We start from the raw sequence: 20838 nt of genomic DNA, 5'->3' as shown, positions 1-20838 counted from the left end.
TGCTTGCACAGACCCTGTTTAAAACTGCCTCTTTGTTCTTTTAGGTCCTGGGGATCTAGTGAATGCCATGCCCCATCAGCTGCCAGAAATAGGCAAGTCAGGAGCTGGTCCCATAGGACCCTTCACTCCCAGGCAGAAGCTGAAAGGTGGGGCTCCCTCCTGAGTGTACAGTGCTGTGGCAGGGTGGGGTTTATGGTGAGATTATATCTCATATTTTCCTACCCATTTTGATGCAGGTATTTTCTCAGTGCCTGGTGTGCAGGAGTCTCTCAAGTAGTTTCTGGATTTTTCTCAAAAGAAATTAATCCATGTGTAGCTGTTTATTTGGTATGTCTGTGGGTAGAGGGAAAGTCCTGAGCTTTCTATCCTACCATCCTGCTGACTTTCAGGAAAAATTCTTAAAGAGAGAGAGAACATGAGTTCTGGAACATATATATTTTGAGAATGGCTTTTGATAGCAAAAGGAACATATATTCCATGGCAAGAAGAAGAGAGATAACTGCGTGTATATATAAGTTACTTAGGATACTGTGAAGATGATGGTGTCCTCATCTGATCACCTGTATGTTCTCAATTAGTACAAAGAGAGCCATCAGCTGGGGGTGGGGTGGGGAATGGAAGATTGGAAAAGCATGGAAAAGTATGATATACTCATAGTGGAGAAAAATTGAGGTGGTTGGATGGAGCTTGCTATTGAATGATGACACAAACTGGGGAGAGAAGAAAGTGTCAAGCCCTTTGATGAAATCATCAGAAAATGCGGTGGAGGCACCAGGAGGTGAGGATGCTAAAGCTAGATGGTGGCCCTCATGGGAGCAGACAGCCTGATAGTCTGGAAGGGACTCGGAGGTTCAAGGAACCACCTGTTGACAACAACATATGGTGTGTATGAGAGTTAAAAGCTCTGCCTTCATAAACCAAAAGTAAAATGGTACCCTCCAGGGACAGCCAGGTTTCCGGTTGGAAGGATGGGTTTGGGAAGACACTGATAGGTTATAGGGAATTTGATACTGTTTCTTTCTTTCCCTTCTTTCCCTTCCCTCCCTCCCCCCTTCGTTCCCTCCATCCCTCCTTCCCTCCTTCCCATAACATCAATGCCTTACCTGAATACCAATGTTCAAGAGTAGGGGAAGAACCAAACTCCTCCCGTGAGCAGAGCTGGGCAGGGAATGTCACCTATCGCTGTTTGCCTTCTCCGTTCAGATTGTTCCTGCGAAAACTCAGCGCCTGTCTGAAGCCAAGCCATCGCCCTAAGGGTCCAGCGGGTCTTCTGGGTGGCTGCTTCCACCCTCCTGCCTGGGCCGTGTAGACTCTTTACATAGGCCACAGAAAAGTGAAACGCTCCACTCACAACTGGTGGGGGCAGGGACAGGGCACGGAAACCACAGGTAACTAAGGTATTTGCTCTAAGTGGTCAGTTTAAAAAAAACCACCACCACCACCAAAAGCAAAACCAACAACACGTATGTTCAGAATCGAAGGCACGAGGCCGCGGGAGGGCCAGGCTGCGGGCCGCCTCTCTCGGGGCGCCGCGGCCCGGCCTGCGCGGCGGGGAAGCGAGCGTGGGGCGCAGGCCGGGCGCAGGGCCGGGAGGCTGAGAGCTGCCTCCGCCCGCTGCCGGCTCGGCCCCTCGGGCTCCCGGGGCAGCGCCCGCGCGCCCTCCCGCAGCGCCCTCCCGCAGCGCCCTCCCGCAGCGCCCTCCCGCAGCGCCCTCCCGCAGCGCCCTCCCGCAGCGCCCTCCCGCAGCGCCCTCCCGCAGCGCCCTCCCGCAGCGCCCTCCCGCAGCGCCGCCAGGCTCGGAAGTCCCGCTCGGGAAAGCGCCGGAAGTTGCCCTCGCCAGAAGACAGTTCGTGCCGCCCACTAATGAGGCGCCGGTTCAGCCGTCTTTCGTTGTTTGTCTTTAAAGAAAATCAAAGAGAAGTTGGCATACCCCTCCACACCGGAGCCAGCTGCAGCCAGCCAGGGCCCGCTAGGAGGCGACCGTGCTCGGACACGCAGGGCGCTCTAGTCTCCCGCTGGAACCGAGAGGCGGACAGGCCTCCGGCCGCCGACCGCGCGGCTGTGGGCGGCTCTGGCGCCGGCGACTCTGGCAACCGCACAGCCACGGGTCTGTCCAGCCAGGGGGTAAAGCACATGTAACGCATCTTTTCCTTCCGTTCAGTTACCTTTGGGTTGGTTTTCCCGAAGTAGTTTGCGTTTGTGGTAGTCTGTAAAAGGACGCACTAGATGTAGGCGCCAAGAGTAAGTGATGGCGAATCTCGAAATACAGAGGCAAGTGAGATGACCAGTACTGGCTGTGTTGGCCAGATATAGTTTAGATACATACATGATGAAACAACACAAAATGATTTCTATGCTCTTATAATTTTGCCCCAATTTACAAGCCTAATTGCCTGATCCCTTGCCTGCCAAACTATCCTTAAAAACCTTATCGCCCGAGTCCTCAGGGAGGCCGATTTGATAAATTTCTCCCGTCTCCCCACTCAGCACTATGCAGAATAAACTCTCTTCCTAAACCCCGCTGTCTCTGTAGACTGGCTTCCTCTTGGGCAGTGGGTGAGTGAACCTGGCTGGGTGGCAACAGCTTTTGTGTTTCTGGCTTAAAGGAGACACAGGAGTTTGGTGTTTCCAGCTTAGGATAAGTACAACTGTGCTCACTAGACTATCCTTGTAATGAATTTCCCAGTTAACTACTCACAAACCTGTTCAAACTCATAGCCTTTTCTGACCTTGATCCTGGTGATAACACCAGGGTTCTGTTCTATTCTTTCCCTGTAGTATTAGTGGTTACAACAGCTCTATTGGTTTTATTGTCAATTTGATCCCATTTATATATCTTCAAAAATTCCTAAATGCTTTGAGCTTACCAGTTTTTCTGCTGTGCCGTTTCAAATTTTTATATTTCTTCTATCAATCATCTTAATGTGAGTTTAAACAAAGGAGATATGAGTGTGGGTGCATTTAGTCAGTTCCTTTGGAAATTTACAGTAAAAAAATATCAGAACAAAAACCCAAAACACATATTAATGAAGATGATTTTATTGAGTTATAGGACAGGACACATAAAAATGTAATATTTCAATAAAATTTAACCATTTATTAAAAACCAGAAATTGTACATACTAGAAAAAACATTTTTACTGTCTGTTAGCCACTTATTCATTTTTTAAAATATTTAATGTTAAGACAAATATTTAGTTGTGCACTGAATCCCCAAATGGGTAAAAACAATAATCAATTAAAGTCCATGTCAATTAAAACAAATTAAAGTTTTACTTGATTAAAGAAATTCTCTTCTATATTAAGGAAATATAGCACATAATTAATGTTAGTTCCCTTTCCCCATTTCATAATGAAGAATACCATACTCTCTTCTCACTCTTCCTAGGAAAGTGTATGAAAATATCACTGTACAAAATCTTAAAGCTTTATCTCCCCTGACATTATTTGATCATAAATTTCCTTGGTCAATGGAACATAAGACTTTTCCAAGTTATCCATGATGTAAAGTGGATCAGAAATTTTCAGTGGATTAAATCCATCTTCCACCAGTCGATACTTCTGTAGTTTGAATGTCCCTGTCATTTCCATTTTATCCTATAAAACAATTACTAAGATGAGTGGATGCATTTAATATTATCTATAAGAGCTATTATATGTAATTAAAATATTTAACACTATAGAATATAATATTTAACAATAACGTTTTATATCTAATAATCTTCTCTACATTTACTACTAAAAATGTTAGAAATAAAAAAATCACCTTGTAGCATATTTAAGTCTTTAGTTTGACTTACCTGTAAACTTTACTCAAATATTAACTCATTCAATATATAAGAACTATGAACATAATAAACTGATTACAAGTAGGTCTAAAACACATAGGCTGATTGTGAGAAGTGGCGGGACAGGGCTGACCTCCTGGCTCTCAGGGTGAGAGGTGGAGAGGACGGACAACCCCACGCGAGTCACCGCGCCTGCTCTGGACACGCCGGGATGCGGAAATCGGGGACAATAACCCAAGGTGAACCGAAATTCTTCCACTAAACCCCAGTGGGAAAAACTGCGGGGAGGGAGCGGCGGCGGCGGGCTGGGGAGGAGGCTCCTCCCTGCAGGGAGCCCCCCCTGCCCGCCCCCCCCTGCCCCCCCACCCCCCCTGCCCGCCCCACCCTGCCCCCCCACCCCCCCTGCCCGCCCCTCCCGCCGGCAGACGCGCCTGAAGGGTGGGAGGCGCTGCGGGCAGATGGAGTGCGGGAAGGGTCTGGACCCAGCAGCCGCTCCGCAGCCCCCCAGCCCCGCCGCGGCCCGCCCTGCGGCTGGGAGACGGCTCCTCCGCGAGGCGTTTCTCGGGCTCCCGCTGCCCTAGGCCAGGCCTGCTCCGCCTCTGGAGAAGGCAGCCATTCGCGCCCCAGCGCTCGCTGAAGCAGGCGCAGGAGCTGAGCCTGCAGGTGCTGGACTCAGTGGCCGCCTCCCCGCACCCCAGAAACGAGTGCCGAATTGGGCGTTCCACCTCAGGACGCTTCCAGGTCCAGGAAGTGGGGACTCCACCTTAAAGGAGGCTTTGCCTTTGGATACTGCTGAAGCTTTGACTGGCGCTGGGTAGACAGAAGGCAGTTCCCCACACATAAACCACTGGGTCTCTGCAAGCAGGGGAATTAGGCAGGGCAGGGGTCGTTTGAAGCCAGCCTGCCAAACCCAACCCAGCCTTCCGCCAAACAGGGGGCACGCGGCATCAGCACTGCCTGAGCCTGCCACCGCCACCCCATAGCTTGGAAACGCCGTGGAGGCCTGCCCTGGTAGTGAGCTCAGTCTACCCTCTGCCCTAACCCAGCAGGTAGACTCGGAACCTGAATTTAAAAGGGTGGAAAGGTGATAGCAGTGTTTTGTTCGGCGGCTATCTCCCAAGCTAGAACCTGGGTGGTTTCTTGCTGCATTTAACTGTTTGCCATCTGTGCCCAGAGATCAGAGCCTATCGTAGCAAGGCGGAGTAGCGAAGGAGGCTGCTATTCCTGAGGACTCGAGGAACCCTTGGGAGTGGCAAGACATTTGCTTAACACTGAGATACCGGTATATCCTACTTAGAGGCTTAGAGCACAATACAAAGATCTTGGGATACGTATAACTGACTCCTTCCCACAAACCACAGAGATCAAAAGAAAGAGTAAACTCAGTGCTTAACACAGTGCCCCCATTTCAACCTAGTGGTGGAAACTGGTCTCATCTCACTACAGTGAACGATCCCTTGGGTGTCTAAGCAAGGGACACAAACCCACTAAACACTGTGGACAAAAGGTGAAAAACATCAGGTCAAAGATAATCCAACAGTCTCAAACTCCTCTTAGACAATACAGGACCAGAACACATACTCCCCAGCTCTTCCAAGGATCATTCCTTTGGAACTCAAGAACACAGCTCATAATCGAGTTCCAAAGCTCTAGTCCTCAGCAAAGTATCCAGATGAGGAAGAACCAGTGAAAGACATCAGGAATCATGAAGGATCAGAGAGAAAAGTCACCTCCAAAAGAAAATACTCATTCCTCACCAACTGACAACAAGTTACATGATATGATTAAACTAACAGAGGAAGAATTCCAGATATGGATTCTTAGAAAGCTCAACAGAACTGAAGAGAAAATAGAATCCCAACATAGAAATACCACAAGAACAATCCAGGAAATGAATAAAAAATTCTCCAAAGGTATAGAAGGAATTCAGAGAAACCAAGCAGAAATACTGGCAATGAAGGAAACATTCAAGGAACTCCATAATACAGTAGAAAGCCTCAAAAACAGGATAGATCATGCTGAGGAAAGAATCTCAGAGCTTGAAGATTGTACCTACATGCTAAACAAATTAGAGGAAGAAAGGGTACACAGAAACAAGAGACAAGACCAAAGATTACAGGAAGTGTGGGATTATGTAATAAAGTCAAATCTCAGACTAACTGGGATTCCAGAAGGGGAAGAGGAATATTCACAAGGGTTGGAAAACTTATTTTATGGCATGATGGAGGAAAATATGCCAGGCCTACCTAGAAATCTGGATAACCAAATACAAGAAGTGCACAGAACTCCTGGGAGACACAATGCGAATAGGCAATCGCCTCGTCATGTGGTTATTAAGTTGACCAAAGTAAATGTGAAAGAAGCAATCCTACGTACAGCAAGGTGGAAACAACACATAACCTATAAAGGAAAGCCTATCAGACTAACAGCAGACTTCTCATCTGAAACCTTACAAGCCAAGAGGGATTGGGTGCCTTATCCTTAATCTTCTAAAACAGAACAAAGCCCAACCTAGAATTATTTATCCGGCAAAATTAAGTTTCATCTATGAGGGCAAAATAAAATCCTTCTCAGACAAGCAATCGCTGAAGGAATATGCAAAGATGAGACCAGCCCTACAGGAAATTCTCAGACGGGCCTTCCACGGTGAACAGGGCAATAGACACTCCTCCAAATAAAATCCTCAAAGAATTCAAGTCTAGACCTCGACCTTCATGATGTCTCAAGATCTAAGACAAAGCAACAGTACTTCACTCATCAATATGAATGGAAATCTTACTCCAATTTCAATCCTCTCAATAAACGTAAATGGTTTAAACTGTCCTCTGAAGAGACGTAGGCTGGCAGAGTGGATAAAATTCCACAAGCCTAGTATTTGCTGTCTACAGGAAACACATCTAAACCATAAAGATGCCACCTGGCTGAAGATCAAGGGATGGAAAACTATCATCCAGGCAAATGGAAATCAAAAGAAAGCAGGGGTAGCTATATTATTCACAGATAATATTAGATTCAAATTAGCAAAAGTAAAAAAGGATAAAGATGGCCACTTCATAATGGTGAAAGGGAAAATCCAACAAGAAGATCTAACAATTCTTAATATTTATGCACCTAATGCAGGAGCACCCAATTACATAAAGCAAACCTTGTCTGAGCTAAATACCACTTTAAACAACACTACCATAATAGCAGGGGACTTTAATACCACTAAATGAACTGGATAGATTCTCCAAACAGAAATTAAGAAATAAGGTTCCTAAACAAAGTTCTTGACGAAAAAGGTCTGACAGATCTATACAGAATACTCCACCCAAATAAAGCTGAATTTATATTCTTCTCAGCAGCCCATGGGTCCTTCTCCAGGATTGATCATATATTAGGCCACAAAGCAAACCTCAAAAAATTCAAGAAAATAGAAATAATACTATGTGCCTTCTCTGACCACAGTGGTATAAAATTAGAGTTCAAATTTAACAGAAATACACACTACATCACTAAATCATGGAAACTAAACAACCTACTGTTGAATAACTATTGGGTCAAGGAAAAAATTCAGAGGGAAATCAAGAACTTCTTTGAACAAAACAACAATGGAGCCACATCTTACCAAAACCTGTGGGATACAGCAAATCATATCTGAGGGGAAAACTAATAGCAATAAATGCTCACATCCAAAAAACAGAAAGAGTATACACCGACAACCTAATGAATATACTCAAAGAATTGGAAAAAGAAGAGAAAACCAATTCCAATCCGAGCAGAAGAAAAGAGATATCTAAGATCAAAGCTCAAGTAAATGAAATGGAAAACAAGAGAATTATATGGAAGATCAACAAACCAGAAGCTGGTATGGCTAGGCTGACAAGAACTCAAAGGGAAAGGACTCTAATAAACTCAAAAAGAAATGAAAAAGGAGAGATCACAACAGACTCCACAGAAATACAAAACATCATGTTTGACTACTATAGAAACCTATATGCCAAAAAACTACAGAATGAAGATGAAATGGACAGATTCCTGGACTCATACAACCTCCCTAAGTTCACCTAGGAGGTAATAGGATTCTTGAACAGACCAATAACATGCTCAGAAATTGAAGAAGTAATTAAAAACCTTTCCAAACGGAAAAGTCCTGAGCCAGATAGCTACACCTCAGATTTCTGCCAAACATACAAAGATGAACTCATATCTATACTACAGAAACTATTACACACTATTGAGAAGGATGGTATTCTGCTTAACTTATTCTACGAAGCCAATATCACCTTGATACCAAAGCCAGGAAAGGATGCAACAAAAAAAGAAAATTACAGACCAATATCCCTCATGAATATAGATGTGAAAACCTAAATAAAAGCAAAAACAAAGACCATATGATTCTGTCAATAGATGCAGAAAAAGCAGTTGACAAAGTACAACATACTTTTATGATAAAAACTCTTAACAAAATAGGCTAGACAGCCCTTACCTTAAATTTATCAAATCCATTTATGACAAACCAACTGCTAATATCATCCTAAATGGGGAAATATTGAAATCATTCCCTCTTCGAACCGGAACTAGACAAGGATGCCCAATCTCTCCCCTCCTATTCAACACAGTGCTCGAAGTCCTAGCTATAGCAATCAGGCAAGAAGGGTATTAAGGGCATCCAAGTCAGAGCAGATGAGATCAAACTCTCCCTCTTTGCCGATGATATGATATTATATCTTGAAAACCCCTGGATTCTTCTGAGAGACTCCTAGAATTGATAAATGAATTCAGTAAATTCTCAGGGTATAAAATCAATACACACAAATCGGAATTCATATATGCCAAGAACCATCAAGCAGAAACTCAAATCAAAAATGCAATACCCTTTACTATAGCCCCAAAGAAAATTAAATACCTAGGAGTATACTTAACGAGAGATATGAAAGATTTATACAAGGAGAACTACAAAACACTAACAAAAGAAACTGCAGATGATTTAAACAGATGGAAAAATCTACCATGCTCATGGCTTGGTAGAATCAATATTGTTAAAATGTCAATATTACCTAAGGTGATCTACAGAATCAATGCAATCCCCATCAAAATACCACCAGCATTCTTAACAGACCTAGAAAAAATAATTCTTCGCTTTGTATGGTACCAGAGAAAACCATGTATAGCCAAAGCAATCTTAAGTAAGAAGAACAAACTGGGAGGGATCAGTCTTCCTGACTTCAAGTTGTACTATAAAGCAATAATAGTTAAATCTGCCGGGTACAGGCACAAGAACAGAAACATTAATATCTGGAATAGAACTGAGATTCCGGAGATGAAACTATCTGTATACGGTAACTTAATCTTTGATAAAGCAGACAAAAATATACTTTGGGGAAATGATTCTCTCTTCAATAAATGGTGCTGGGAAAACTGGTTAGCAACATGTAGAATAGCAAATCAGGATCCCAACGTCTCACAAAAATTCACTCCAGATGGATAACAGATCTAAACCTAAGGCATGAAAGTTTAAGAATCCTAGAAGAAGATGTTGGGAAAACCCTATCAAATATTGGTCTAGGCAAAGAATTCATGAGGAAGACCCCCAAGGTAATCACTGCAGCATCAAAAATAAACAAATGGGATCTGATAAAATTAAAAAGTTTCTGCACTGCCAAGGAAATGATCATTAGAGCAAATAGATAACCCACAGAGTGGGAGAAAATATTTGCTCGCTACACTTCCAATAAAGGTCTAATAAAAAGAATCTACCTAGAACTTAAAAGAATAAACAAGAAAAAATCAAACAATCCCATCAAGAACTGGGCAATGGAAATGCACAGAAACTTCTACAAAGAAGACAGAATAATGGCCTGCAATCATATAAAAAAATGTTCAAATTCTCTAATCATTAGAGAAATGCAAATCAAAATCACAATGAGATACCGCCTAACCCCACTGAGAATGGCCTGTATCAAGAAATCCCAAAACAACAAATGCTGGCGAGGATGCGGAGAGACAGGAACACTCCTACACTGCAGGTGGGACTGCAAATTAGTGCAACCTCTGTGGAAGAGAATTTGGAGATACCTCAAACAGCTGGAAATAGAAATACCATTAGACCCAGCAATATCATTGTTGGGCATCTACCCCAAAGAGCATAAGACATTCTATTATAAAGACATCTGCACCTGAATGTTTATGGCAGCACAATTCACTTTTGCATGGTCATGGAAACTACCCAAGTGCCTGTCAATTCATGAGTGGATAACTAAAATGTGGTATATGCTCACAGTGTAACATTACTCAATCCTAAGAAACGACAGTGAGCTAGCACCGTTTATGCTATCCTGGATTACGCTTAAGCCTGTAATACAAAGCGAGATGACACAAGATCTGGAAAATGGGCTACACATCTACTCGCCATCAAATTGGTACTGACTGATTAAAACTATGGTGCTCAAAAAAGGGTAGTGTTCAATAGGGATTTAGGGGGGAGACCCACATTTTAAGGAAGTGGTGAGCATTGTAGGGAGAAGGGATTACCTCTATGACTTTTTAGGGAGAGGTAAAGATACACATTGTAACCAAAATGTCTGAGAAAAAAATCTGTAATGGGGAAGTGGGCAGGGGGAAGGGGGGAGGAGGGAAGGACATGCACTTACACGTGGGTGCAGTACGCACTACCTGGAGGCGGGACACACTAGAAGCTCTGGCATAGTGGGGTGGGGGAGGGGGACAGGGGCAAGATATGCAACCCTAATAATATCTGTACCCCCATAATATGAAGTAATAAAAAAAACACATAGGCTATCTCTTGGATTCAATGCCAATTCAATATTATGTATAGAGAATGCTATGAGACACTAAGGAGATAAAAGCAATTTCTACAATTATACACAAATCATTATACGACGCAGCATACTGCAAGAACCACAGGGGGTACAGGATACCCTAAAACCCAAACTGGGAACACCTCAGTGAGTTTCCAGCAGCCTAACAGAATACATTAAGTTTTCAAGGGAAACCCACTGGTATCTGTGGTCCCACTGGTCACCACTCACAAACTACCAGCTCAAGGTAGTTTATAGTTTCAAAGTAGTTTATGATACTTTTCATTCAATGAAGCCATATCTTTGCAAAATTGGGTTTTTGGTGGTTGCTGTACTAAAAAGCAAGTACAGCCCAAAATCATGTTGGAACATGGAATTAAGTTGGGGAAGAACTGCACAGTGCCCATCTTACATCTCCATAGGGAGTGACTGTGCTCATTTGAACACGAGATGAAAGTATTTTTCCTTTTGATTGATATACATTATTTTTTCAAATGGCTACTAATTTGTTAAACCTAAACACTTATGTATTTGTTTTAACTAGTGAATAAACAAAGGTTTAGGTATTTGTTTTGACCCAAGAGTGCTATAAAAAAAATTACTGAGACACTAAAGGCACCACGAATCTAGAAAGCTTAAGAATCTCTGCTTTAAGGCATTTAAAGGAGACAGCATATTTCTTTGTGGGAGTTTGAGGGACAGGAAAACAACCTGTTTAAATGGGATGGCACGTAGGGACCCACGTAAAATTCCGAGTGACCCGGCTACTTTCCTTCACCCTTCTGGACTAATTCCAGCGGACTTGGCTTCAGCTTCGCCCCGCCCGCCCGCCAGGCTGCGCCCGCCACGCATGTGCTTTCCTCTTTCTTAACAGACCGGAAGCCTGCTGTGTTCATACAGTTTGGTGTCCTGCTTTTTCTAAACTTAATATTATACAAAGTATATTTTCCTAGGTCCTATAATTTTCTTCAAAATAGCACTTTTAAAAATGGTTTTATAAGATCTCATTTAATTATATTTTAAGTGGCCTTGCCCTCATTCTTCAACTTAGGGAGAATATCAAAATTTTACTACCATAAATAATACTTTGAAAAATGTCTTCATATAAAACATTTATGCATCTTTGATTACTGTCTAAGGATAAATTTCTGAAAGTGAAATTATAAGTCAAAACATATGCAAACTCTTAGGGATCTGATCACATATCACCAAATTGTTTTCTAGAGAGCTTATAACAACTTGTGTCTCCACAAACAGAAGGAATGGACAAAGTTAGTTTTATCCCAGCTATACTGAGTATTAGCACATTTAAAAAAATTTTTAGACATTACTGACAAAAAGGGTTCTTTTTTTAATTTGCACTAAATTTTTAATAAGATAGTTTTACTCATTTTGTTAGAAGTAACTTTTACTTTTGCATTCCTTTCATCAGATTATTTATTATCATAACACATTTATTCAATAAATAAAGTGTCAGGCTTTGTGTTAAGTATAGAAAATACTGTAATAAACATAACAGTCATGGCCCACGTTCTTTTTAGGTGTTTAATATTCCTGAAATATTTTCTAAATTTGTTCAAGGCTAATGTAGTCTTCTAGAGTAGTCCTATGCCAAAATATTTTCTTCAGCTTAATGAAAGTGAATTTTAAGTAGCCATAGGGGGAAAATACTTAAAATAGTATTTGCTGTATCAAGGTTCTATTCCATCAAAATATATTACTTATGGGGTAGGGTCAGGAGGGAGGGAAAGGAGGTGCATGTGGGTATAAAAGGACAACATGAGGGATCCTTGGAGTGTTGCAATGTTCATATCCTTACTGTGGTCACGGATGCATGAAGCCACATGGGCGATAAGGTGTATGGAAAATACACATACATGAGTGCAAGTCAAATAGGAGAAATTTTAATAAGATGGGTAGATTATGTCAATATCCTCACTGTGATAGATTTGTAAAATTTTATCCTTGGGGAAAACTGGGTAAAGGACATACAGGATCTCTCTCTGTTATTTCTTATAACTGTATGTAAATATACAGCCATTTCTATACAAGTTTCAATAAAAATATATTAGTTCTGCTTCATATTTACTTATCTTTAGTATTACAGAGGATTGTTGTGAAAATAATCTGAGACAATGTATATAAAAACTCTGAAAAGTAAAAAATGAAAATGAAATATGTATTTATGGCAGTTCAGATGATATGTCTCATTGGACAAGTAGTGACTTTGCTATGAGGATTGCTTGGTAAATGCTTTAAAACTGAATATGATACAGTCTATTGCTCCATTGGGGATCTAATTGTGATATATCAAATATATTCAGAAAAAGTCTATGTGATTGGATGTTAACAGATAATCAATGGTTGAGTAACTAAAGTTACCCAGTAGTTAAGTAAATTTGTTTTCTTTTCAATGTACTTTATACTAGTAACCTAACAAGAGAGAGCCTTCATCCAAAAATAACTAAACTTAGAATTCCCTAAATACAAGGTCCAGGTGAGGGAGAGGTTGAACAGAATGACAAGAAACTTAAAAACAGAGTTGCTCAAAGCCAATTGCATTTAGGTTTTGCATACATCCTGCAGACTACTTGATGTCTCCTTGGTAGAACCTAATTTTAGGCACTTAGCACTAAATGTCTTCACAAGGCATGTGTAAGACACGGCTTTGGCTTGCCACTATCGCTGGGACATTCTGCTCTGAGATCCTGACTGAAGAGGAGCAGAGCAATTCTATAATCAGGACAAAGACACATCTGCCCAGCATTCCGTCGTGCTCCCTGTGGACCAGGCCACCAGACGCGGCACCAGCCCTGCGTCCTCATGCTCCTAACTGCTCTTACAATGAAACTACCTCCTGATGTTCTGGTCTTAAACTTGATAGTAAATTCAAACAGTAAAATTACCTGAATTCTTAAAAATCTTGGGCAGGCATAAGCTGGTAGAGATGCTACAACTTGCTCGTAAACTTTTTTCAAATCTAAAGACTTATTTGGTTTTAAAATAATAGAAGCCATTCCTGCTCTTCCTTCATAACCTAAAAAAAAAAAAAAAGTTTGAAATAGAGTCAATCTTGTAATTACTAGATTAATTTTTTAAAATTAATTCTGTTACTTACCTACTAATCATTATAGCGACATTAAATCTATTGCAGTGATAACAAGGCAACCTAGCATAAGGGGATCTGTGTTCTTCCCTGAGCATATTATTTGCTCTCTAGAAACAATTTAAGAATAAAGAAGACCAGAGTCTATTCCTGTCTACACTACAGAAATAAAATAGATGGAATGGAAAACACTGTAAGTTAACTATAATTTACATCCTAACACCACTAACACAAATATTAAGAAAGGAAACATTTATTTTAAGGCAGATGTAGAAATGTACATTTTACGCATTAATGCAAAAAAAAATTAAAGGGAATATTTTTAAGTTAAGAAACCAGAAACCAGTATTTCCATAATTAATTTCACAGCTCATTGACTGCTTATCACCTATGGATCTTTACAGGGCATCAGAACATTCTGTAGCCTTTCTCTAGCATTAAATAAACATCCCCTTTCTCCGCTCCCATACCGAAACACTCCCAGAGCTCGCATCCCCTGCACTTAGAAGCATCAGCTGGAAAATGGAGAATGGCTGTCCTGTGACTTTAAATAAGTCACTTTTCTGTGCTATTTTCAGTATCCTGAGATGATCCTCATATGCATATTTATAAAAATAATGAGAAAAAAATTTTAAATATTTTTTAAATGACCCACCTTAAGTACATACAAGTAGTGTTATTAAATATTTAATGTGTATCACCTTCCTGTTTAGTATGTACTACATGTACAAACTCTAGTCATAAAGAGAAAGATAACAGACTACTGAAAAGCTATAATAATTTTCAAGCAGTGAGTCACTGACCAGAGTTTTCAAGCTCTGCTTAAAAATAAACACAGGCATTAAAATTCAATTGGTACCTTTCCCCTGATATGACCATGAAGTTTGTTAGGTTGGTCAAGGGCATTATCTGCCAAGACAAGACTCAGATGTTTATCTCAATACATAAAAATTAAAATGTTGAATTAGTGAGATTGTTATAAAACTAAAGAACAGTATCACATTCTATCCTGAGCATCTTTCCAAAATCTGAAATATAGTTATACCTGACACGGCCACACCATAGACGTTTGTTTCCTGTATGAAATCCAACATTCCAGTAACAGTTGCAACCTCTGTGGTTGAAACATTTTCTCCTTTCCATCTAAATAAAAAACAAATTCCAGTTAGTGCACCTGTATTTGAAGAACTAGATAGCCAGTTTTAGTTTTAATGTCTTGCATTTGGCTCCTCTAAGCATCCAGTAATCAATACTAATTGTAGTTTTCAAAATGAAAGATATTTCTAAGGAAGCACATTGTCAGTAATTGAACAGAATCAGCATCTGTTTTTCAGTTAAAATGACTTTATATCTCATTAATATAATTGCTTACAGTAAAATGTTTTATAATACACATGAAAATAAAGTAGTGATAAGGATTATCATTGCAAAAATCTTTATTTTGTAAAATAACAACAGTTAGGTGCAAATCATTCCCTGTCTCTGACGAAAGCAAAGCTACAGTTGTCTTTCAGTATACTCGCCCACTTTAATTTCTAGATATTAAACCCTAAGGCTCCTTTAATGCACATAAATATTTTATTTTAATTAACATAATTTTGCATAAAGTGAGTTTAGAGTATAGTACAAGAAGGCAAGGATATAGGAAGTAACTTATTCATTCAAGCATTTGTTGAATGCTTTACTTAGTCATTGGCTAGTAAAGCGAAATAATTTCATAAGCCTAAAATAATCTTAGAGAATTTTTAAAAATGTAACATAGGGGAATTTTGCTGTTCTAATTTTTTATCATTAGGTTAAGAATTAGACCATATTTGACTAAACTGGTTTTCTGTTTTAACACTACCATTTAGATTTCTCATCTGTCTGCCAGTTTTATATCCTAAAAAAGGAGAACATTGATTTGAACTAAACTGGCTCATTAAAATAATTATAAAATTTTACATCAAAATTTAACTTGTAGCTCAATCTAGGAAAAAATGGCCAATAAATTTTTAAGTGAGAGAACATTATGGAGCTCTGCCTGCCCTAAAAGCTAACGAGCGTGTGGTCTCTGGTGTCTCTATAGAAGCACGGCTCACAATCACAGACGAGCTGTGCATCCTTTGATATTTCATACCTGAACGTATCTCCAATACGGTCCCAAAAATAAAGGAAATTCTCATCTTGGACCATCAAGTCTCCTGTGTTGAAATAAACATCTCCTTTCTTAAAAACATCAAAAAGCAATTTGTTTTTTGTATGTTTGTAAGACCCAGCATAACCAAAAAAGGGATGCTTTGCATTCACTGGAGAAATGAGAAGTCCGGGTTCTCCTGCAAGGGAAGGGCATCTTTGCAGTTATCTGATTAAAATTATTATTACACACACCACTCACATATCTAAATTATATCTGGCCAACACAACCAATATCGGTCATCTCACTTTCCTCTGAATGTATTTCTAGATTTGACGTCACTTATACTTGGTACCTACACCTAGTGCATCCTTTTACCAATTACCACAAACACAAACTACTTTGGAAAAACCAACCAAAAGGGAACTGAATGGAAAGAAAAGATGCATTAAATTTCTTTTACTTCCTGGGTGGATAGACCAGTGGCTGTTTTTGTTTTGGATTATGTACATGATAACACTGACATCTATAAATAACAACCATAATAACAACCATAATTACAATTTTAATAAAATGATGATAGCAATGTTTATTGGGCACTTACATGAGCCCTTTGCAACTGTCACCTTGTTTGTTCTTCATATAAATCCTTTGAAATTGATATTATAATCGCTATTTCAGAGGGAAGGACCTAGCACCCAGAGGAATGAAGTATACAACTCAAATTACATCTCTATGATTTGGGGGCTTACTTATTAAAGCTTATTGCTTTGTCTTACATTGTGAAGACATAAGGCCTTAAGGGAAACAAAAATACTGGAGTAGCTCATAATGAGAATTCGAAAATAGTAAAGCAGATATTTGGGGTCAACTGGTTTTTAAAGAAACTCTGAGGCTGTATAAGCACAGTTCTGAGATTCAAGTTCCAATATCAGATATTATTGTAATTATAATAAATAAAAACTATAAAAGTGTGTTTAAGTTCTTTGTAATACCTTCAGAAAGTGCTTTTTTCTTGGACAGTATCCATAGAGTTGAATTAGAGAAGATACTTGCTAAATGCCCTTAGGCTTCAAATACAGAAATTTGGGAGACTTGTTTTTTGATAGATAAAGCTTGTAATATTTTTTCAATCTTTCAGCTACCAGAAAATAAAACAGGTCTGCAACTTTCATCTATACATTTGAAGTAAAGTTTTCATTAAAATGTCATTTAAACATATCCAGAAGCAGTAAAAAGTAATTTTGGCCAGATTTATTCAGACTGGAACTTTAAGTGTACATCTCTACATTTTATTTTCTAGTTTGATTATACATAACAGCAAGTTAATACGGGCACATGCTTTCATTGGAATTTCTAACCCAAAATTGTAAGAAAATCTACCTTGGTAGAGGAGGGGATAGACAGGCAGAAGAGAGGGAGGAAGGAACCAAGTCCCATGCCAGGCCTTCTGTAGGAATTTACATAATCTCATTTGTCAATGATAACCACAAAATAAATATTGTCACCTATTTTCTACATATGAAGAAAATGAGACTCTGGTTGACTAACCTGCCCAAAGTTGCTCAGTTTTTAAGTGTCAGAGCTTAGGTTAAAATTCAAGTTGGCCTGACTTTCTACTATATCCAGAATCATAAATTAATTTTTATATTATACTTTGGTGATCTATGCGGGGGACAGTATTTGAGGCAGGTCCCTTAGGAGATCAGCTACTTCTTCCCACAGAGCCAGGTACCTAAGATAGGGGTCTCTACAGAGGATAAGGAAATTGATAGGAAATAGAATAAAAGAATACACAGAGACTAAGGTATATAGCTTTATATAAAAAGATCAGATATAACAGCAGGGTCACTCAGGAGACTGGACATATCCCCATGAATGTCCAGCAATATGGTTAGATTCACACAGGTTTTTATAATCACAGACATCAATTATCGGTTGTCAGGGTAACATATTTGCATATCAGGGAATGCAGTTGCTAGGGGAAACAGGTAGTAGGTAGGGGTCAAAAGTCCTCTCAAAGGGCTTCTAATCTATCTAGGTGAACAAATAGGTACAAAGTCATTCAGTGGCTAACTTCTAAGTTCTAAGAGGTAGTTGTCAATTAACAGAGGTATAACAAAAGAGGTATAGTGACTCTATATTTCCTTGATTAGTATTGTGGACTTAAAGGTAGACCAAAAGGAGAGAGCAAGAAACCCATCTCTATAAAACAGGTTGTTTATAACCACCGGGGTGTACCTCTAGGCAAAGTGTACTCATTGTGTCTGGCTTCCATCCTGTGAGTCATATTTGCCTTGCCTTGTGTTTCAAGATACAGGGAAGCTCACAGATTTTGAGATACTGGGAAGCCTTCCTGGAAAAATCCCTACCGGAGATTTGAGAGCTCCTCCATGATAGCAGCCTCTAATAAGTGAACCATTGAGTCCACACATTCCTTCAGGGCAAAACTCTGCAAATTCCTGTTTCTTTCTTGAATATAGTAGTATAGGGTGATATAATAAAATAATGGTCTTATGAGCTACATCTCATTAATTCCTCAATCATATTTTCCCAAGAGATCTAGGACATTAGATATATGTCATTGTTACAAAATATAAGTGGTGGATTAAAGAAAATATGAGCCAAATAGTAACCACTTTTTAATTTTAACAATTTATCAACTTGGTGACCCAGTTGGGGCTCTAACACCTAATAATTCAACCATTCCATTAGTACCAAAATTCAAAGAAGACAAATTATATAGTGAACCTAGTCACTTTTTCGTCAGCAAATACTACTACTGCTAATTTAGTATTATAGTCAGTACTCTGTATCTGCATATCTGCCTCCATGGATTCAACCAAATATGGCTCCAAAATATTTGGGAAAAAACAATAAAAAATAACACGAATTTAAAAATACAGGAGGATAATCAAGATGGCGGAGGAAAAGCACCACCAGACAGAGTGTCTCTGCAGAAAAGACAGATTCTTGCAGAAATTAGAAGAAAGAAGCAAGAAGACAAGCATACATCAGACGAGGGATGGAAGGAGGGGTACCTGAGACCACGGGAGACTCCACGGGAGGAGAATCGGAAGCAGAGAACTTCCGAGTAGCCTGGAGACCAGTGGCAAGGGTAGGTGGAGCACTTAACTTTCCCCTCCCTGCATCTCAGACAGCTGGTGGGCTCCCCAGCGGGTGGAGAGACCTTCGGACACCAGCCCAGAGACGGCCACCGCCAGTGAGTGGTAAGCCTGTAGCGGACACGGCACCAGGCTCCCAACTCCCTCGGGCACCTCTGTGTGCACAGACCCAAGCTGCAAGGCAGGCGCCATGTTGCCTCATTCTCCCCTCCACTGAACTTATCCGTGGCTGCTGAGAGGGACAATACAGCCACCAGCTTGAGGCACCTCCAGGGAATGGGACCTTCCCTTTTGGGGCCCTACTGCTGACTGAGGGGAACTCGTGCAGTGAGCTCCCTACCTGCCAGCCCTCCCAGGTGCTGCTGGCCTGGTGATCCCAGGAGAATGGGGCAGACCCTGAGGCTGAGAGACATAGACCCAGCTTGGGCTCCCTGTGGGTGAATTGAGACCGGCACTCCTCTCCCTGGTGTGGATACAGTTTGAATGCTGGGGCCCAGAGGTCAGACCTGCAGACCAGATCCCGTCCACTGAGGTCTCGCATTGCCCGGAACACAGAAGGGATATACGTGAACAGCCTACTGAGGTGTGTGTGCCTTCAGGGGCAGATCAGCATCTTACAGGGCAACCCTCCTCCCAAAGGGAGGCCGTGCGCCCAGCCCAGGCAGCGTTTCTCCGCAGGGAATCTCCCCGCCGGCATCACAATCCGGGGAGGCCTGGTGGCGTGTGGTCTGGCCTGCTGGCAGAGGCCCAGGAGTAGCTGTGGAGTTGGGGAGGATGGAAAGAAGTGAGGCCCGCTCCAGACTTCGGGTCTCAGACAGCCCCACGCCCACACGAAGACTTTCTGGCTGAGCTGGACCATTCCAGCCCCTCCCTGACAGCTTTTGCTGGAAGCAGAGAACAGAACTTTGACCCCTGCTAACGACATTGGTGGTGCCTGAGGGCAGGCTTACCCAACCCAGCTCCGCCCAGACTCTCTCCTAGAACAGTCCTCACTGAGGGGGAGAAAAGGACACACCTGGAAGTCCCAGGGCCCCACCCACCACCTGAGGCACTAGAGTGCCCCTCTAGAGGAACAAGAGAGGTTACAGGACACAAAAACAACAGCATAGCCTGTTCCTCCAAGCAAGCGCCACCTACTGACAGGGAGGGCATCCTGCACATCCTTTACATGGCACCTACTGACTCATCATACAGGGAGTGGTCGAACCTCACCCACAGACTACACCAACCAGCTCAGAAACTAAACAAGGCGTATGAATACCCAAATGAAAACCTAAAGGAAAAAAGCAACAACAGATCAACATGGGAAGAAATCAGTGAAGGAACTCTGGAAATATGAAGAACCAAATGGAAACCACACCCCCAAAGAGGAGCACCAGCCCCCTAGAAATGGACACCAACCAAAATCAGACAACCAAAATGACAGAAGAGGAATTTCAAATATGGATCATAAGAAAATTCAACGACCTACAAGAACAACTCGATAACCAACACAAAGAAACCACAAAAAGCCTCCAGGACTTGGAACAAAAATTCACTAAAGAAATAGATACAATGAAGAAAAGTTTAACCAAACTCCTGGAAATGAAGAATCAATTCATGGAACTACGAAATATAGTGGAAAGCCTCAAGAACAGGGTATATCAAACAGAAGAAAGAATCTCAGAGATTGAAGATAACACCTTCCAATTAAATAATTCAGTCACAGAGATGGAGTAGAGAAACAAGGGAAAAGAGCAAAGCCTACAAGAGATGTGGGATTATGTGAAGAAACCTAATGTGAGGGTCATAGGGTTACCAGAAGGGGAAGAAGAAAACATTCAAGGGTTGGACAGGCTATTTGAAGATATAATAGAGGAAAATTTCCCAGGCCTTGCTCAAAATCTCGATATGCAAGTTCAAG

The 20838-nt window shown here is 41.0% G+C and overlaps 1 protein-coding gene across 1 annotated transcript in view; it reads right to left on the bottom strand.

The window, feature by feature from the left end:
• Positions 1-3023: 3023 nt before the first annotated feature.
• SLC27A6 (solute carrier family 27 member 6) overlaps positions 3024-20838 on the bottom strand; it is a 70449-nt gene continuing 52634 nt past the window's right edge. The window contains exons 7-10 of the mRNA XM_012740373.3: positions 15814-16009; positions 14740-14837; positions 13495-13625; positions 3024-3597 (exon numbers count right to left, since the gene is read on the bottom strand). Of these exons, the coding sequence (XP_012595827.1) occupies positions 3421-3597; positions 13495-13625; positions 14740-14837; positions 15814-16009 (602 nt within the window). The 3' untranslated portion in view covers positions 3024-3420. The remainder of the gene's footprint in view (positions 3598-13494; positions 13626-14739; positions 14838-15813; positions 16010-20838) is intronic.

Source organism: Microcebus murinus, chromosome 11, assembly GCF_040939455.1.
Source record: "Microcebus murinus isolate Inina chromosome 11, M.murinus_Inina_mat1.0, whole genome shotgun sequence".
NCBI classification, from domain to species: domain Eukaryota; kingdom Metazoa; phylum Chordata; class Mammalia; order Primates; family Cheirogaleidae; genus Microcebus; species Microcebus murinus.
This window is presented reverse-complemented; position numbering and strand designations above follow the sequence as displayed.